Raw genomic sequence first — 18,003 nt, 5'->3', positions numbered from 1 at the left:
AATAAAGGATATAAATGACATAACTGAGAGGAAGCAATGAAGGAAATGAATCAGGATGGACAGGTAAAGCAGGGAATTGTAGGATACACCGGCATTATTCGTACAGGGCTGCGGGATTCCTTAATGTGCACTCGGCGCACGCACCTGTCCTCGCCTGACCAGCCAATCATCTAATATTTCAGGCCCAATCAGCACGGGACGGAAAACCACATATAAACCACAGCAGGTTCGCGTTGGTCTCCATACACGATGGAGGGATTCATGTTTTCGCCGTACAACTTTAATGGATATCCGGGCTGCGGGCCTATGATGGCACCTGTCCTCCACGGCAACCCGAAATTCCATCCTCAGACCTGGGGAAAGAAAGGCAACATCTACGTTCCTCCCGAAGCGCTGGACTACCTGGACATGTTTAAGCGAGCCCAGCTGAAGGCCATCCTGTCTCAGGTAAACCCAAACCTTACCCCTCGACTCCGGAAGGCCAACACGAAGGAGTTCGGGGTTCAGGTTAACGCCAAGGTCGACGCAGTGGTCCAGTGTTCCCTCGGGCCCAAAACGTTGTTTTACCAGGAGAGAATATTTACGGTATTCCCGAAGTCGCCTGTGAAGTGTGAGTGGAGTCCCTCAGTGGTTTCTTCTCCAGACGGCAGAGCGCTGCCGAGCACGCCGGTTAACAACGTACGCTTCTCCCGACCCCTGGCCATATACTCTCCCGTGTTTGATCGCCGGTTCTTCGCGCTGCCGGTGAAAGCGGAACATGATAGTGCGGACTGTGAGGGAGGATGCATCCAGGATGGCGATGCCGGCGATACCAACGATACCGACCAGAACACAACGGACGAGAAGGGTCGACCACAGAGCCCACGTGAGGACGCCAGGAAAGTCCTTCACCAGATGCCTAAAGGGTTCAATTTTCAAGTGAGTCCTTGATCAAAGGATAATGACGATTCTGGACTTGTACAACAAAGCAACACCGGGGAATACGTCATTACACAGCACATTTTCTAGGCAGTGTCCGTCTTTCCGATAAAACACAACTACGTATGTTTATTATATTTTTGGAATATTTTATCGCTGTAATCCAGCATGAGAGGATGTACGTTGACTTCCTGATTTAGGCCCTGTAGCAATAACTTTCCCCTCTGTAGTTTCTGGAGCAGAAGTATGGCTTCTTTCACTGCAGCCAGTGTAACGTCAGATGGGAAAGCGCCTATGTGTGGTGCATCTCTGGAACTAGTAAGGTAAGTTTTAAAGATTTCCTCTTGGTTAATATACCCTACAGAAGGATGCCACGTCTGCTATATACAGGCTCACTTCTACTTTTACCAACCCAGCTACCTGTTGTCAACTGCAGATGTCTTATCCAGTGATAGGAGTTATTGGTGTTGACTTGCTCAATGACCAAATGGCTGATTGTTCCCCTTGCTGTTTCAGGGGGGGCAATCTAACAGCTGTCTACTTGCCTGTTGGTCTTTCTAACTGCTTGACTGCCCCCTCATCTCAGGTGTACTTCAAGCAGCTCTGCCGGAAGTGCCAGGTGGGGTTCAACCCTTACAGAGTGGAGGCCATCCAGTGTAAGGTCAGTGACTGGGGCCCCCCTGCCGTGAGCTTGGGGCCCTGGCATGTTTGGCATCATGCACATTCCAGTCTACATTCAAGGTTATATAGACTACTGACATTTTTCTTCTATTTTAATTCCCCCTGAACTTAAAATGGCTTATTATTGGCCCTGACTGGGTTAACCCTACACAATGGGCATCAATGTCCCTCTGCTGGCCTCAGTATGGATGTTCTCCTTTGCCCAAAACACACTCAAGGCGAGCAACTAGTCTCAGAGCAAGTCACCTGACCTGCCCTGAAACACCACCAAGGCGTGCCGCTGGCTGCTTCGCCCAACTGCTTCTGCACAGGTCCGTGTTCCTCCAGGCTCCAACAATCTCTTTTCTCCTCTGTGCCAGGTTTGCTCCCAGACCAGGTGCTGTTGTAAGCAGAAGGAGAGGCACATCGACATGAAGAGGCCTCACAGACAGGATCTCTGTGGCCGCTGCCGTGGCAAGAGGATTTCCTGTGACACCACCTATAGCTACAAGTATATTGTCTAAATTGTGCCGTCTCCATACAACCAAACCATGGCCGGGGATCTAACCTCTACCTTCTGATGTGGGTTATCTCAGCCCTGGGGGTCTGTTCATCCTAGCAAACTATTTCAGTTGCACAGTGCTTTCAGTGTCCAAGGGTACCAAAATGTATTCAAGAAATGACCGTGTGAGAACTGAGTTTGTTCAATTGAAAAGGCTTCTAAATATTTAGCATCACTGTTTGGCTGAATTAAATCACCCCTGTGTCTGGTTAAAGGTTGGTCTATGGGAACCGGTGGTATCAACTCTAGTTCTGTGGACCCAAATGGGAGCATGTTTTTAGTCTTGGCAGGGCTGTTCAACTCCAGTCCTGGAAGGTTGAGACACTGTTTCCACTTGGTGTTGAATTGCGCTCACCTGGTGCCCCAAGTCTGAATCATTCATGGCAGAAAATATTTAACTTTAGCACATCTGATTCCATGAATGACCTAAATTGGGTATGGTAAAGCCAGGGCAAAAATTCTGTGACTTGTCCTGAACCTCCAGGGTCGAGATCGGGTAAAACATGGCTGTGTTCTGCCAATTATGAATTTCTCCCTATTGATGGGGAGACATTCATTGGCTTGACTCTGGGTGTGTGGGGTGTAATGTGTTGTCTTTCTAAGAGCATAGATTTAGTGTTTCTAATTGTCAGCTCAGGTCAAGCAGCATTCAAAGTACTCTGAGGATCTGTAGTATGTCTGGTTCCTGACATCACCCTGCTCCTATTAAAAGGGTGTTAGATCAGTGACTTCAACAGCCTATAAATGTCTTTTATATGTTCATGATCAACTGTCTATTTTTCTAGAATGTAAATTATGAATAAACCTATTGCAGCATAACTTGTTCATGTGTGTTATCTGTTTGCATGTCAGCACTATCTTAAATGCACTTTGCCAGCCATGTTTACTGGTTAACACTGGCTTGGATCATCTTCCTCACAAGAACCCTCAGTCTAGCTACATCAGACCGCCAGGGTCCAAATGTGCCACCAAGTGGACAGTAATTAATTCAAAGGCAGTCTTGTGTCACCAAACACGCTGTCCAGCATTGTGGCCAAACTGCTTGACCTTTTGAGTCATCTGTCCACAGCACAATGTTTCAGTAGTTTTGGTCTTCACCCAGATGTCTGGCAGACTGTCTTGAGTTTCCTTGAAAGCAAAGGCTTGGTCCTTCCTGACCTGTCATTTTGTGCTGTTCCTTTCTGACAGTCGTGCAAGACAATCCTTTAGATTCCTGGATTGTGTCACTATCTTTGACTATATGGCAATCAGCTATTGGGTTGAATTTGGTGGGATGACCAGTTCTATTTAGATTTTCTCCACTAAATGAATGGGGGGAAAAAACAAGCTTAACCTGGTCTATACTGACCTTGTCTGTACCATTAAGGACAGCCTAGGCTTGACCTTGTATGTGGTTACACTCTCTGGTCATGGCCATGAAATAAACCTGTATGATTGAATTCTTGACTCTGGGTAAGATTGACATTTCCACAACAGCATGATGTGTTAACACACGTGGTTAAGACCAAACCCGGACCAAGGTTCTAATCTTTACATAAGGCTGGATCCTCCCAAGTTACCCTAATGATTTTCTAATTATTTGCACCTGTTTTGGTGCCCCTGGTTCAATTGTTTGCCATTGTAACTTATATAATACAATTTGACTGTTTCAAGAAAAAGGTACCGAAAGCACAAGACACTACTAAAATCAAATAATTTTGACATATCTTTATTTTGACACGGAATTATACATGGCATCAACTCAAAATGACTTCACAAAAGCTGTAAAGCTATTTACACAGTGGAAAAAAATGACTAACGCAGTCTTCCTCTAAAAAGCTTTAAAAATGTGCAATTTCCTTTTGCATGCACACGCTTTCATACACACACAAAGAAAATTCTTTCCCATGAAAGCCTATGCAACTCCATTTTGTTCCTCATACAAACGTATCGTTCAGATAAAATAGGAATCTCAGTAATAAATATTTCTACATTTCATACAGTACATACAGTTTGCATGCATGGCAGTTAAAGTCGGTTTGAACTGAAGGAACGTCAACATCATATTCACCAATATGAAACTGGTTTGTCACCGGGGGGTTTGCTCTTAATCAGGTATCAACAAGCTGGAAGGCAGCAGAGAGGAACTGACGGGTAGAAAGTAAAAGGCTCCGGGGGGAATCACAAAAAGGACGGACCACCACAGGAAGTGTCCTTGACCCTGCTCCAATACACTGAAACCAATTCCCTCCTTGGCCACTGAACTAGATACGACCAAAACCCAGTACATGAACCCCTTCAGACCCATCCAATCACATTAGATCAGTGACTCCTTGGAGGAAGTGAAGGCGTGCACTGTACACTTTCTGTTGAGTATTGGAACGGGGTCCAGCAAGTATTTCAGCAGTAGCTCAACACGTCTGGTTGTGAACGTTAAATAACACAAGCTGAACGTCAGCAAACACACACACACACACGTTACAGTGTACCATGGAAATATTTGAGCGTGGTTTACAGGGAATGGGCTCTCATGTCAGCAGATAACAACACCGTGCCTCGTTGGAAGGTAAACTGCAAGAAAACTGACCTGCCCCTTCTGAGGACGTGGGCGGAGTCGTGTGACACTTCCTTGACCCCATAGATAGGACACGCCCAGTTGACTACTTCAAAATGTTGCGTCCCCAATGGCGCTGCCGGATACATGGTTTTGGCCACACATGCCGTGGCGTGGCGTGGGGGGGTAATGGAGATCCAGTGGGTGCGTACGTACCCCCGCTACATTACCTTGATATGCTACAGCGGTGTGCGACCACACCTTTAGGGGTCAACGTGAAACAGTAGTGTGTACAGCGGTGCTCTACCAGGGACGGTTCAGAGACAGACGCCAGATTTCAGCGGTTCAAACCCAGCAGTGACGGCACGGAGATCAGACGCATAAACACGAAGGGAGGCGTTCTGGAAACACAACCCAACAAACTCGCCTTCAGTCAGTCAGTTGTGCAAAAAACGGAACATCGTCCTAGTAACCAACTCTACGGGACCCGGCCAGGGATTCCGGAACAGTCTCTTGAAATAGAACAGTGGGTTTCTAGAACACAGCATTCAGTTAAGGTCATGCATTGCACATTTTCCCCTAAAAAGAAATGTTAACCTGCATTTAAACGTCACGCTGTGAGAGCGATGCTAGGCACCCGTCATCCGCGATCTCACAGGTCAACAGTCAGACGTAATGTCTGTCTCAGAAACAGCCACCGCCGCTCCCCTTAGTAGTTACCATGGTAACATTTTCAGTGCTAACGCGGTAGAAGCAGTGACTCTGGGATGTTCACCGCCGAGGTCACCTCAGGTCATGGCTTCTGGTGGTACCAGGTAGGTACTTCCTTCTTCAGGTGTTGACCGCCAGGTACGTTTCCCAGGTACGTTTTGCTGAGATTAGCTGTTCAAATCCTCAGGTCACTGAGAGTTAATCTGACAGCCTCGTTTAGGTTGATGTCTTGGTTGGATGTCATCAACATCAGGTAAATGTCTCTAACCCTTTTACTTCAGTGGATTTCTGTCAGATCACGCAGTCATTTAATGCCACTTATTCCAGGAAAGTCCACCCCAGTGATTTTGACGGTCAGGAGACTCTGATTTTGGGTGAATCCTCTGGTTCACAGGGTATTTGTCAGGGACGTCCGTCCTCAGGTGTTTTGACGATGTCAGCGTTGGTTGGCAGTCAGCCAGCCATGCGTGTCAATCATAGTGACCCTCAGGTGTGTTCAGGTTCAGGTCTGAACATCAGAGGGTTGTTTAAGGTTCAGGAGCCCCCCCATGTCAAGCAGGGGTTGGGCGGCATGCCCCACCTTTCCCAGGTAACGGGACAGGGGGGACAGGGGTGTAGCACAACAGCACCCCCACCCCAGCTCTCCACCCGGATCTGGGTCCAACCGTTGTTCTGGGTCAGGGGGGAGAGGGGGAGGGAGGGGGCCGTGGGTCAGGACCAGGGGGGAGTCTAGGAAAGGTTCTGGCGGTTGTGAGAACAGGGAGTGAGGTGACGCACGAGGAGGGACGGGAGGAAATGTGTGTGTGTCTGAGTGCGTACAGAACCGAACCGGGCCGCGGATCAGGACGGCGGGCGGGGCATCGTCTGGGGACCGGGGCAGGTGTGAGCCGCGAGGCGAGATGGCAGGAAATGTGTGTGCGTCGTGGCGTTGGAGTAAGGCCGGGCCGGGGGCTACGTCTGGCAGTGAACCAGGGGTTTGGGCTGCCGCGTGTCCGTCGGGGCCCCGTCTTGGCCGTGGATCAGGGGCCCGGTGTGTGTCCGGACAGCTTGTCCGGCGTGGTGAGGGCCGCAGTAACAGGAGGGAGCAGTCTCCGGCCCGGCCGGTGGTGGAACCCGGGAGCGAGGCTGGGACTGGCGCAGCCACGGCTGAGGGGGAAGGGGTGGTGCCGGGGGCAGAGGCAGGGTCAGACGAGGGGTCAACAGCCCCCCCGGGGACGATGAGGTCGGAGGGGCCCAGGCTAACGGGGGCGGGGTCGGAGGGGGGCTCCCGTGCCGCTGTCAGAGGCTGGTCCCGGAGGCCGAGGAGTCGGGGAGGTAGGTGTTCACCACGCGGTACCCCTGGGCCCGGCTGATCATCTCCCGGATCTCCCCGTTGAGCTCCAGCAGCTTGGAGCAGATCAGGCTGAGGTCGTGGCGTGACCCCACCAGGGCGATGGTGCCCGTCTGGCCCAGGGTCTGATGGCGGAAGTAGACGTTGAGGAGCGTCTGCACCTCACTCTCGGCCCCGCCGCCAAACACGGCATTAGGCCACTTCCTCCTGGGGGGGGGGGGTCCGTGGTTAAAAGAAATCCCATACACCTCTTGTTCATGTATACTTGTTCTTTACCCATTTAAAACCACTGATGAGGAGTATGCGTGTGTGTGTGTGTGCGTGCATGTGGTCAGTATCTCACCTGCACTCCTGGATGTAGCGTATGGCTCTGGTGAACTCCTGGTTCTTCAGGCACCCCAGGATGGCCTGTATGGCCGCTTCTGAAGAGGGGAAGTTGGGCGGGGCAGCGGAGGCCGGGGGCGGGGCATGGGCCTGGTGGGCGTGTTCCAGGTCGCTGGCCACGGCTGACTCCGCCACCCGCAGGCTGACCTTCAGCTCACTCAGCTCTCTGGACATGTTCAGCAACTAGAGAGAGACGTTGGAGGGAAAGAGAGAGAGACAGTGTTGTGGAAATTCTTGAACTGATGTATACTTGGTCCTATACATGTATAAATGGGTTACTAGTTAAAGGTACAGAGTCAGAGAGAGACAGAGAGGGAGGAAGGAGAGAGACAGAGAGGGAGGAAGGAGAGAGAGAGAGAGACAGAGAGGGAGGAAGGCGAGAGAGACAGAGAGGGAGGAAGGAGAGAGACAGAGAGGGATGAGGGAGAGAGAGACAGAGAGGGAGGTTTCCAGGCTGGGTGTTTTGTAAACGCACTCTGTGGAAACTGCTTATTTAAAAAGGGCTGAAAATAAAATACATTTGGTTTGAGACAAAGAGGGAGTGAGGACGTAAGTGTGAGTGTGTGTGATTGTGTGTGAGTGTGTGTGATTGTGTGTGATTGTGTGTGAGTGTGTGTGAGTGTGTGTGATTGTGTGTGAGTGTGTGTGATTGTGTGTGATTGTGTGTGAGTGTGTGTGAGTGTGTGTGATTGTGTGTGAGTGTATGTGATTGTGTGTGAGTGTATGTGATTGTGTGTGATTGTGTGTGAGTGTATGTGATTGTGTGTGAGTGTATGTGATTGTGTGTGAGTGTATGTGATTGTGTGTGAGTGTGGGTGATTGTGTGTGAGTGTATGTGATTGTGTGTGAGTGTTTGTGATTGTGTGTGAGTGTGAGTGTATGTGATTGTGTGTGAGTGTTTGTGATTGTGTGTGAGTGTATGTGATTGTGTGTGTGTGTTTGTGATTGTGTGTGAGTGTATGTGATTGTGTGTGAGTGTATGTGATTGTGTGTAAGTGTGTGTGATTGTGTGTGAGTGTTTGTGATTGTGTGTGAGTGTATGTGATTGTGTGTGAGTGTGTGTGATTGTGTGTGAGTGTGTGTGATTGTGTGTGAGTGTGTGTGATTGTATGTGAGTGTGTGTGATTGTGTGTGAGTGTGTGTGATTGTGTGTGATTGTGTGTGAGTGTGTGTGATTGTATGTGAGTGTGTGTGATTGTATGTGAGTGTATGTGATTGTGTGTGTGTGTGTGTGTATGTGATTGTGTGTGAGTGTGTGTGAGGGAGAATGACAGTGTGGGAAATGAAGCTTTGCACATCGTCCCCCTTTGACAGGCTTAATAATCTAAAGCTGATAAGGAAAACAAGTAACATAGTTGTGTAAGGCTGTATGTTCGTAGGAGTGGGCCTGTGGAATGCCATCCAATCACAGTCCTTCTCTCACCTCAGGCACAGAGCTGACAGCGTGGACCTGTCCAATCAGCTTGCAGTATGACTGGAAGAGGAGGAGGAGCTGGAAGTGTAGCTTGTAGAGCCTCTGACACAGCTCCAGTTGCTGACAGGAGGAACCAACATTAGTAACACAAACACACACAGCTGATTATGTCTATATTGGTGCACACACACACACACACACACACACACACACACTGTAAGGATTTTATTTTTCCCCCACGAAGATTTCAGTTTGTTTTTCAATTGAATTGTTCACATTTTAGATCGCATTAAAAGTGGAAAGTTCTCACATGATTAATCTTTGTCTCATTCTTATACCATCACAATAACCTGGCATTTTCACAGGGTTGTGCAGACTTTTTATATCCACTGTATTTACACACTCAAATCATAATGATATCAGTTATTCAGTTTAATCATGTCGGCCGTTGGTTATCACGGCCATATATGAATCAGCTGTTGGTTATCACGGCCATATTAGAATCAGCTGTTGGTTATCACAGCCATATAAGAATCAGCTGTTGGTTATCACGGCCATATAAGAATCAGCTGTTGGTTATCACGGCCATATTAGAATCAGCTGTTGGTTATCACGGCCATATTAGAATCAGCTGTTGGTTATCACGGCCATATAAGAATCAGCTGTTGGTTATCACAGCCATATAAGAATCAGCTGTTGGTTATCACAGCCATATTAGAATCAGCTGTTGGTTATCACGGCCATATTAGAACCAGCTGTTCCTGAGAAGGACCACTAGAGGGAAAGAAATAGAGGAGGACTTACTGCCAGAGATTCCATTTGCTACACCGCGACAGAGCATGTTACACCGCGACAGAGCATGTTACAATGCGAGAGAGCAGAAAAGACAGAGGAAGAAAGAGGGAAGATAGATGCCAGAGGAACACAAAGTGTCAATCAAACACGTGCAGCAGAGTACAGCCATTCAATCACAGTCAAAATTAGTAGACCATATAGACCACATCAAAGAGTTAGTTGGCATGTCTGTTACATTAGTAATTGCGTTTTTTCTGCTGAATATTTATACTACTTCTAAGTTTAATAGTGTGTACATTTTAGACAGGTTTGTCCAACTACAGAAGTCCTGTGGGCCAGAGTTTTAGTAGAATGATAATCACTAAAAAGATTCAAATATCTGCCATTATGGACACTGAATTCGCTATATAACACCGTTCATGCAAGGACAACCACACATTAGAGAGAGAGCAATGGGAAGACTAAGACTTGTGTTCAGTTTGAGATTTGAATCTTTTGATTTGTGTTTTCACAGCTATACAGTGGGGAGAACAAGTATTTGATACACTGCCGATTTGGCAGGTTTTCTCACTTACAAAGCATGTAGAAGTCTGTAATTTTTATCATAGCTACTCTTCAACTGTGAGTGATGGAATCTAAAACAAAAATCCAGAAAATCACATTGTATGATTTTTAAGTAATTAATTAGCATTTTATTGCATGATATAAGTATTTGGAATGCTCTTCAATGCTCTTACTGAGGGAAGGAGGTTGTTGGCCAAGATCTCGCAATACATGGCCCCATCCATCCTTCCCTCAATACGGTGCAGTCGTCCTGTCCCCTTTGCAGAAAAGCATCCCCAAAGAATGATGTTTCCACCTCCATGCTTCATGGTTGGGATGGTGTTCTTGGGGTTGTGCTCTATTTTTGTCTCATCAGACCACATGACCTTCTCCCATTCCTCCTCTGGGTCATCCAGATGGTCATTGGCAAACTTCAGACGGGCCTGGACATGTGCTGGCTTGAGCAGGGGGACCTTGCGTGCGCTGCAGGATTTTAATCCATGACGGCGTAGTGTGTTACTAATGATTTTCTTTGAGACTGTGGTCCCAGCTCTCTTCAGATCATTGACCAGGTCCTGTCGTGTAGTTCTGGGCTGATCCCTCACCTTCCTCACGATCAGTGATGCCCCACGAGTTAAGATCTTGCATGGAGCCCAAGACCGAGGGAGATTCACTGTCATCTTGAACTTCTTCCATTTTCTAATAATTCTCACCAAGCTGCTTGCCTATTGTCATGTAGCCCATCCCAGCCTTGTGCAGATCTACAATTTTATCCCTGATGTCCTTACACAGCTCTCTGGTCTTGGCCATTGTGGAGAGGTTGGAGTCTGTTTGACTGAGTGTGTGGACAGGTGTCTTTTATACAGGTAACAAATTCAAACAGGTGCAGTTAATACAGTTAATGAGTGGAGAACAGGAGGGCTTCTTAAAGAAAAACTAACAGGTCTGTGAGAGCCGGAATTCTTACTGGTTGGTAGGTGATACTTATGCAATAAAATGCAAATTATTATTTTTAAAAATCATACAATGTGATTTTCTGGATTTTTATTTTAGATTCCGTCTCTCATAGTTGAAGTGTACCTATGATAAAAATTAAAAAGTAAGTAGGGAAACCTGCAAGATCGGCAGTGTATAAAATACTTGTTCTCCCCACTGTATATAAATAAGACAGGTGCATCTGTGTTGCCATGGTGAGGAGTGATAAGGCAGGTGTTTGTTGCCATAGTGACGCTGTTCTTACCTTCTCCTCCGAGTCTCCAGGCTGACAGGTGATCACGCCGTCCCCGGGGCACCTGGGAAATGTGTCCTTACAGTTCCTCAGCCACTAGGAGGGAGGGAATAAACGTCAGTGGTTGAGAGAAAAGGGTGAGGAGAGAAGTGAGACATCCGTCAGGGCAAGCTGGTCAAAAGATATCTCAAACGAGTAGCGCCAGTGTCAATTCCAGACTGTGTAGTTGAACAAAAAAAGAGTAGTCTCATTAATCATGTCTAACTACACTATCATTAAATGTCTAATAGCAAAAATTACATTATCATCAATACTGTCTAACAGGAAACACTAAAGAATCATAAAAATAAGTACCATTAGAGTGATTATTAATTTGGCATCAGTGATTATCATTAAGGTGATTATTTTGGTTGTAGTGATTATCATTAAGGTGATTATTACGGTAGCAGTAATTATCATAAAGGTGATTATTAGGTAGTACTGATCATTGTGGAAAATATATGTATTATTATTAATTCTGTTAGAAGGTCTTTGTACTCTGTATGCTTGAATCATTATGTATACTAAAATACTTTTTTTGTCTCCAACTTATAATGCCCGTATCTGTGTTCAGGGGCTGTTATGAGTGGAATATTGTCTTTGCAAGGCCTTGGCTCTGTCTATTTAAAGAGAGACAGGCCCAGAACCTGGGCCTCAAAACCACCATAACAACTGTTCTTTACAGGGTGACAGAACCTGGGCCCCCAAACCACCATAACAACTGTTACGAATGACTGAAGAGTTTCTGTGAACATTTTCCATTATGATTAGGGTGATTATTATGGTAGCAGTGAATGTCAATAAAGTGATTATTAGGCAGTACTGATAATCATTAGGATGATTATTTGTTAGTAGTGAACATGATTAGGGTGATTGTTATGGTAGTAATTATTATTAGGTTGTACTGATTATCACTACGGTGATTATTAATTTGGTAACTCTGATTATGATTCCAGGTATCTGGGTCTTACTGAGACGGCAGCCTCCTCTCTGCTGTTGTACGTGTCCAAATACTCCTGCAGCTCCAGCACACTGAACTTGATCTTTTCCAGTAAACCATACGAGATGATCTGGAGAAGAGGAGGGAGGAACAGTTAAAAACCCATGGAACACTGTTCTCTCATTATCCTAACACTGTTTTCCCATTATCCTAACACTGTTTTCCCATTATCCTAACACTGTTTTCCCATTATCCTAACACTGTTTTCCCATTATCCTAACACTGTTCTCTCATTATCCTAACACTATTCTCTCATTATCCTAACACTGTTCTCTCATTATCCTAACACTGTTCTCTCATTATCCTAACACTGTTCTCTCATTACCCTAACACTGTTCTCTCATTATCCTAACACTGTTTTCCCATTATCCTAACACTGTTCTCTCATTATCCTAACACTGTTCTCTCATTATCCTAACACTGTTCTCTCATTATCCTAACACTGTTCTCTCATTATCCTAACACTGTTTTCCCATTATCCTAACACTGTTCTCTCATTGTCCTAACACTGTTCTCTCATTATCCTAACACTGTTCTCTCATTACCCTAACACTGTTCTCTCATTATCCTAACACTGTTTTCCCATTATCCTAACACTGTTCTCTCATTACCCTAACACTGTTCTCTCATTATCCTAACACTACGGCAGAGAACGGACATGATTTGTTCAGCCATGCAAAGACTCAATCACCACATTCCTTAAAAGGCTCTGGCCAGTGGTCCCTGCTCACCGTGTCGGCGTCCACGTAAAGCGTGGGGCAGTCAGCACACGTTGTCAACATGTCAGATGACCTCACAAACTTCGACCCAATGCCCCTCAGCCCGTCTCCTAAATAACTAGCAGCATCACTAGTCAGGGAGCAGAACTTGGTCTGGATATTCTGAGGAGAGAGACGCCTCGTGTTACATAATCCAAAAAGGAGTTTCACCAACAACGGTAAAACCAACGGCTGTAACAATAAAGGACTCCATGGCACGGAACGTCGCGGTTTCACAGCTCAACCGACTGATTACCTGAAAGAGCGACGAGAAGACGTGGAAGGTGTAGACTGCGCAGGATCCGTCCGAGTCCGCGACCAGCTGGTTGATATGGCAACGCCACGCCTCCTCAGCGTCATCGCACACCGTCGGCTGGAATGCCGCCAAGATGGCGGAGAAGAACGGAGAAGGCGGAGGAGGAAAACCAAGGTCCTCCAGGTCGTCCACGTCATCACGGAGACTGTCACCACAGCAACGGTAGAGACAGGAACAGGACAGAGACATTGGTGGTCAGAATCACATTCATCAGATAGCATGGCACTAGAAATGAAACTCACATGACCTATACTCTACAGTGTAACCGTGTTTAACTGTTTTTGAAAGTTGTCGCATTTCTCTGCGAAAATGTGCGTGTGTATACGTGTCTGTGTGCAAATGTGTGTGTTCTGTAACCTGGGTAAACAGCTTGGGTCTAGAAACCCCAGCGGTGGTCTACAGATGTCCATGTCGTGTCCATGGTAGGCGTGAGGGTCCTGGTGACTGCCGTGGTCCCCGTCCAGAGGCGGACCTGCCAGCTCCAGGGTGAAGCTCTCCCCCTCCCCACAGTCTGAGCCCAGGCCCTGGGGCAGGTCATTCACGCTGAGGGACAGGTCATCCACCTGGGCCTGGGTGTCGTCGTCATCACCACACACACTCACCCTGCCCTGGGTTAACCGAGGGAGGGACAGCATCAGGGCCGGGTATACAAATATACATCCTGAATATTCTATAATTATAATAACATAACAGTTAGGTGGGTGCTAACATTTTGTCCTGTTTCACATGAATTGCAAATGTACATCTCATCGATTACATCACATCCCATATCCCACATCCCAAAAGGTGACGTGAAAACACGGAAGGCTTCTGATTGGACTCAAAGCGTGCAGCAAAGAAAAACAAGCTTTTCTGCTGTGAGCCGTCCAGTGTCAGAGAATGGTTTCATAAGACGAGTACGGCGCGTCTTTGCCGGTCTATCCCAGGGGTCCTTGCATTGAGATTGAATAATTCAGTGCCAGTGCACAGGACCTGACTCATAATTTAAGTGTTCGTATTTTCCCAAAACTCCTCTCAGTTCGGACCTACGCACTAGCGTTGAAATCAATTCATTATCCCCGTGAGAGACCTATTTTTATGTTAGACAAAAATACCTCGTCTTTTTCCTCTGGGATTTTCTAAAAGCTGTCTGGCATACAGTGCACTGGTCAAAGTAGTGATGTCAAGCCAAACAGAAGCAGCCTACAAAGCTTTCTAATAATTTTTGCAGTCTGCAATGTATTAAGACCAAAGTTACTGCTCATGCGTGCTTCCGCTACTACCAGTAAAAACACTGGCTTGTTTACAGCAGGCTAATACCAGTATAAACGCTGCCTTGTTTACAGCAGGCTAATACCAGTATAAACGCTGCCTTGTTTACAGCAGGCTAATACCAGTATAAACGCTGCCTTGTTTACAGCAGGCTAATACCAGTATAAACACTGCCTTGTTTACAGCAGGCTAATACCAGTATAAACAGTGCCTTGTTTACAGCAGGCTAATACCAGTATAAACGCTGCCTTGTTTACAGGAGGCTAATACCAGTATAAACGCTGCCTTGTTTACAGCAGGCTAATACCAGTAAAAACACTGCCTTGTTTACAGCAGGCTAATACCAGTAAAAACACTGCCTTGTTTACAGTATGCTACTCTTGAGTCAGTCAGCGTGGTATTATAGCCAGCTATTAATAAGGCCATTTTTTATACCTTTTAATGGAGATGGTGTTGAGTTGTTAGGCGTATACACTTAAATCTAACAGAACATTGCAGTTATGTCATCTTTTATACTGCAGGGCGATAATTATATTCTACTTTTTCACTGTTTTTCAAACAGGGTCTGCGACCATTTTATCCAAATTCAGTTCACTTTTGATTTGTGTGTGTGCGTGCGTGTGTGCGTTTATGTGTGTGTGTGTGTGTGTTCACTCACCTGCAGACTTCCATGCTCGTCGGCAGGAGGCTCTTGGCTTGTCCCAGGCGTGGTGGCGTTGAGGGAGGTGGCGTCGTACGATAGAGAGTCCGTGTGGTTGGTCTCCTCTGACGGGGATAGATTTGTCTGGAACAATGGAAAGCATGTTTGGACTGCAGACAAACCCAGGGAGCCGTAAGGACGTCACAGAGAAGATCTGCCAGTCCACAAAATGGTGTCCCATATTCCAGTCACTGTGATCGTTATGGTACTAACACTGCGATTGTCCAAGGGTCACTTTGCAGTCAGTACTAACCCGCTGTGGTGACACTGCGGTCAGTACTAACCAGTTGTGGTGACATTGCGGTCAGTACTAACCAGTTGTGGTGACATTGCGGTCAGTACTAACCAGTTGTGGTGACATTGCGGTCAGTACTAACCAGTTGTGGTGACATTGCAGTCAGTACTAACCAGTTGTGGTGACATTGCAGTCAGTACTAACCAGTTGTGGTGACATTGCGGTCAGTACTAACCAGTTGTGGTGACATTGTGGTCAGCACTAACTAGTTGTGGTGACATTGCGGTCAGCACTAACCAGTTGTGGTGACACTGCCGTCAGTACTAACCAGTTGTGGTGACTTTGGGGTCAGCACTAACTAGTTGTGGTGACATTGCGGTCAGCACTAACCAGTTGTGGTGACACTGCGGTCAGTACTAACCAGTTGTGGTGACATTGTGGTCAGCACTATCTAGTTGTGGTCATGTTGTGGTCAGCACTAACCAGCTGTGAGTGAGACAGACTCTGACTGGTGGAGGACTCCTCCTCCTCTGTTGATTCGTCAGAGTCCTGGGGGTCTTCGTGTCCTAGACTAGGGGTGCTGCCGGAGTGCTGACTCTCCTCTAATAGGTCGCCCAGCTCGGTGCTGTCCAGAGACCGCCGCCTCACGCCCCAGTTGAAGTTATCGCCGCTCTCGCCCTGGAGACACAGGTCCACATCAGCACCGACTCAATACATCACACCACTTCTGCAGGAAAACATCTGTCATTTCAGAATTTTGGGGCGAACCATCCCTTTAACGGTCAGCATCAGTAAGTCAATACGACAGCACTGTTAAGGGGCTCATGCACGGAAACAGCTGGCGTCTGGTGTGTACGCGCGACATCACGGGTTCTGCCTACTGCACATGCTCAGAGTGTCACATTCTCAGCGTGAAAGACAGAGCTTACCTGGAGTTCCTAACGCAGCAGAAGGGAGAAAGAGAGAGAGAAACACAGTGTTAGAGAGATGGGGGAGAGATAGGGGAGAGATGGGGGAGAGATGGGGGAGAGACAGAAACAGGGAAACGTTGGAGAGAGAAAGATGGGGAAAAGAGACTTAAAAGTCAGAAGTTGTCAGATAAACATTGTGTTAGAGACTGAGTTAGAGAGAAGACAGGTCAACATATATCCAGTACATTTGTAACACTACGTTGAACGTGAGTAGGGTTGGGTACCAAACTCTGTGCTTTTAGACCGAATTACGTCGTTACTACCGAGTACCGAGTCACATAAAATCAATCTGTGCCAGATTTCGGTACCTGAGAGCGCATCTGGGTGAGAGAGTAGAGTAAAGAGAGAGAGCCAGACTATGAGAGCGAGACTACGAGAGCCAGATTACCTCGCCCCTGGGGCTTGTTCAGTGTTCAACACCAACAGTCAGGGCTATGGCGAGCCGAAAGCGGTCAGAAGTGTGGTTACACTTTTCAAAACTTGACCCAGACAACGCTCGCTGCAATATTTGTGATGCAAAATGCAAAGCTGGTCATGGCAACATGTCTAACTTGAGGAAACCCCTGATCAAACACAAAATATTTCTACAAGCTGAAGCGTGTTCCGTATTTGATAGCATGAAAGCCAAGTCGCCTGCAGCAGCCGCAGCTAATGTTAAAAAAGCGTTACCGGTGTCGGTTCAAATGCGAACGGTACCCAACCCTAAACGTGAGTAACGTCTAGCTGTTATGCGAGAGGCCTGCTCCTCTCCTTGGTAACCACACGAGTGGATGTGGCCAGCCTCCTTGGTAACCCTCCGTGGACACCATGGCATCTCTCTCACCTCTCCGTCCTCCAGCTCCACGTCCAGGAAGTCAAAGTCTCTGAACACTCTGAACTGCTGCTCTGACGCCGTGTCGTCCAGCGTGTCGTCTCTGGTCCCGCCCTCCTCCGAGGACACGCCGCTCCCCTGGACCTCCATCATGTCCAGGTCACCGCAGGACGAGAAGATCACCTGGAGAACAGGTAGAGGTCGAAACAGTGGGACGGGTTAACGACGCCGCATCAACCGCTTGTGTTGAGAAACAGCCGACCGGGAGAACGGCGTTTGAAACGCAGACTCACCGAGGGGTTTTTGGTCAGGCCGACCTCTTGACCGCACAGGGACAGAACGTTCACCAGCTTCTCTCTCGTTCTCTTCTGCAGGAGAAGAACATGACTCAACATAAGAAGTATGTAACACGTCATCTTCCTCAATTAAAACAACTTTCGACACCATTCTGGAAGGAACACCCAGCTCCTCGCTCCGGGGGAGGTACCTGTGAGGACTGAGGCCTCCTCCAGCTGACTGGCACCAGGACGGCGTAGGAGTTGGAGCCAGAGGAAGTGGAGGAGGTGCTCCGGGTCACGGCCATGGCTCTGGCCTTCCCCTCCCTGACCCCAGAACCCTGCAGCTCATCAAACCTCCGCCCAATCACTGGAGTCTGTTAAAGCACACACACAGGTGCTTAACTGGCCTTTAACACTGGCTGTTTAAGTGGGTAGGATGGATCAATAAACAGGTTAAATAATCAAAGAGAGTGATAAAGAGAGAGATAAAGAGGGTGATACAGAGAGTGATAAAGAGAGTGATAAAGAGGGTGATACAGAGACAGATAAAGGGAGTGATAAAGAGA

The 18,003-nt window shown here is 47.3% G+C and overlaps 2 protein-coding genes across 12 annotated transcripts in view; one reads left to right on the top strand and one right to left on the bottom strand.

The window, feature by feature from the left end:
• Positions 1-225: 225 nt before the first annotated feature.
• On the top strand, positions 226-2,959 carry zar1l (zygote arrest 1-like). Its single transcript, XM_010865672.5, has 4 exons — positions 226-918; positions 1,149-1,241; positions 1,505-1,579; positions 1,959-2,959. Exons 1-4 carry the CDS (start codon positions 250-252, stop codon positions 2,100-2,102), a joined length of 981 nt encoding a protein of 326 aa, XP_010863974.1. The 5' UTR covers positions 226-249; the 3' UTR covers positions 2,103-2,959.
• Positions 2,960-3,832: 873 nt separating this feature from the next.
• Positions 3,833-18,003, bottom strand: part of fryb (furry homolog b (Drosophila)) — an 85,173-nt gene continuing 71,002 nt past the window's right edge. For 7 of the 11 annotated variants that reach the window (XM_034293261.1, XM_034293254.1, XM_034293258.1 and 4 more), the window contains 15 exons: positions 17,647-17,811; positions 17,453-17,527; positions 17,172-17,342; positions 16,307-16,315; positions 15,861-16,055; positions 15,101-15,226; positions 13,549-13,799; positions 13,132-13,336; positions 12,849-12,998; positions 12,089-12,187; positions 11,091-11,174; positions 9,317-9,334; positions 8,522-8,632; positions 7,058-7,281; positions 3,833-6,921 (listed from right to left, as the gene is read on the bottom strand). In XM_034293261.1, coding sequence (XP_034149152.1) covers positions 6,663-6,921; positions 7,058-7,281; positions 8,522-8,632; positions 9,317-9,334; positions 11,091-11,174; positions 12,089-12,187; positions 12,849-12,998; positions 13,132-13,336; positions 13,549-13,799; positions 15,101-15,226; positions 15,861-16,055; positions 16,307-16,315; positions 17,172-17,342; positions 17,453-17,527; positions 17,647-17,811 — 2,142 coding nt within the window. In that variant the 3' untranslated portion in view covers positions 3,833-6,662. The remainder of the gene's footprint in view (positions 6,922-7,057; positions 7,282-8,521; positions 8,633-9,316; positions 9,335-11,090; positions 11,175-12,088; positions 12,188-12,848; positions 12,999-13,131; positions 13,337-13,548; positions 13,800-15,100; positions 15,227-15,860; positions 16,056-16,306; positions 16,316-17,171; positions 17,343-17,452; positions 17,528-17,646; positions 17,812-18,003) is intronic. The other 4 variants (XM_034293255.1, XM_034293259.1, XM_034293256.1 and 1 more) reach the window with 3 other exon arrangements.

Source organism: Esox lucius, chromosome 7 (genome assembly GCF_011004845.1).
Source record: "Esox lucius isolate fEsoLuc1 chromosome 7, fEsoLuc1.pri, whole genome shotgun sequence".
NCBI lineage: Eukaryota > Metazoa > Chordata > Actinopteri > Esociformes > Esocidae > Esox > Esox lucius.
Note: the sequence above shows the minus strand (reverse complement) of the source record. Positions and strands in the feature narration are given on the sequence as shown.

What these genes read in the sequence shown, in the direction of transcription:
- zar1l (XM_010865672.5), top strand. Translation starts at nt 250, where the DNA reads ATGGAGGGATTCATGTTTTCGCCGTACAACTTTAATGGATATCCGGGC. An exon ending in CTAAAGGGTTCAATTTTCAA is followed by an intron (nt 919 to 1,148) that starts GTGAGTCCTTGA and finishes TCCCCTCTGTAG; the next exon opens with TTTCTGGAGCAGAAGTATGG. An exon ending in GCATCTCTGGAACTAGTAAG is followed by an intron (nt 1,242 to 1,504) that starts GTAAGTTTTAAA and finishes CCCTCATCTCAG; the next exon opens with GTGTACTTCAAGCAGCTCTG.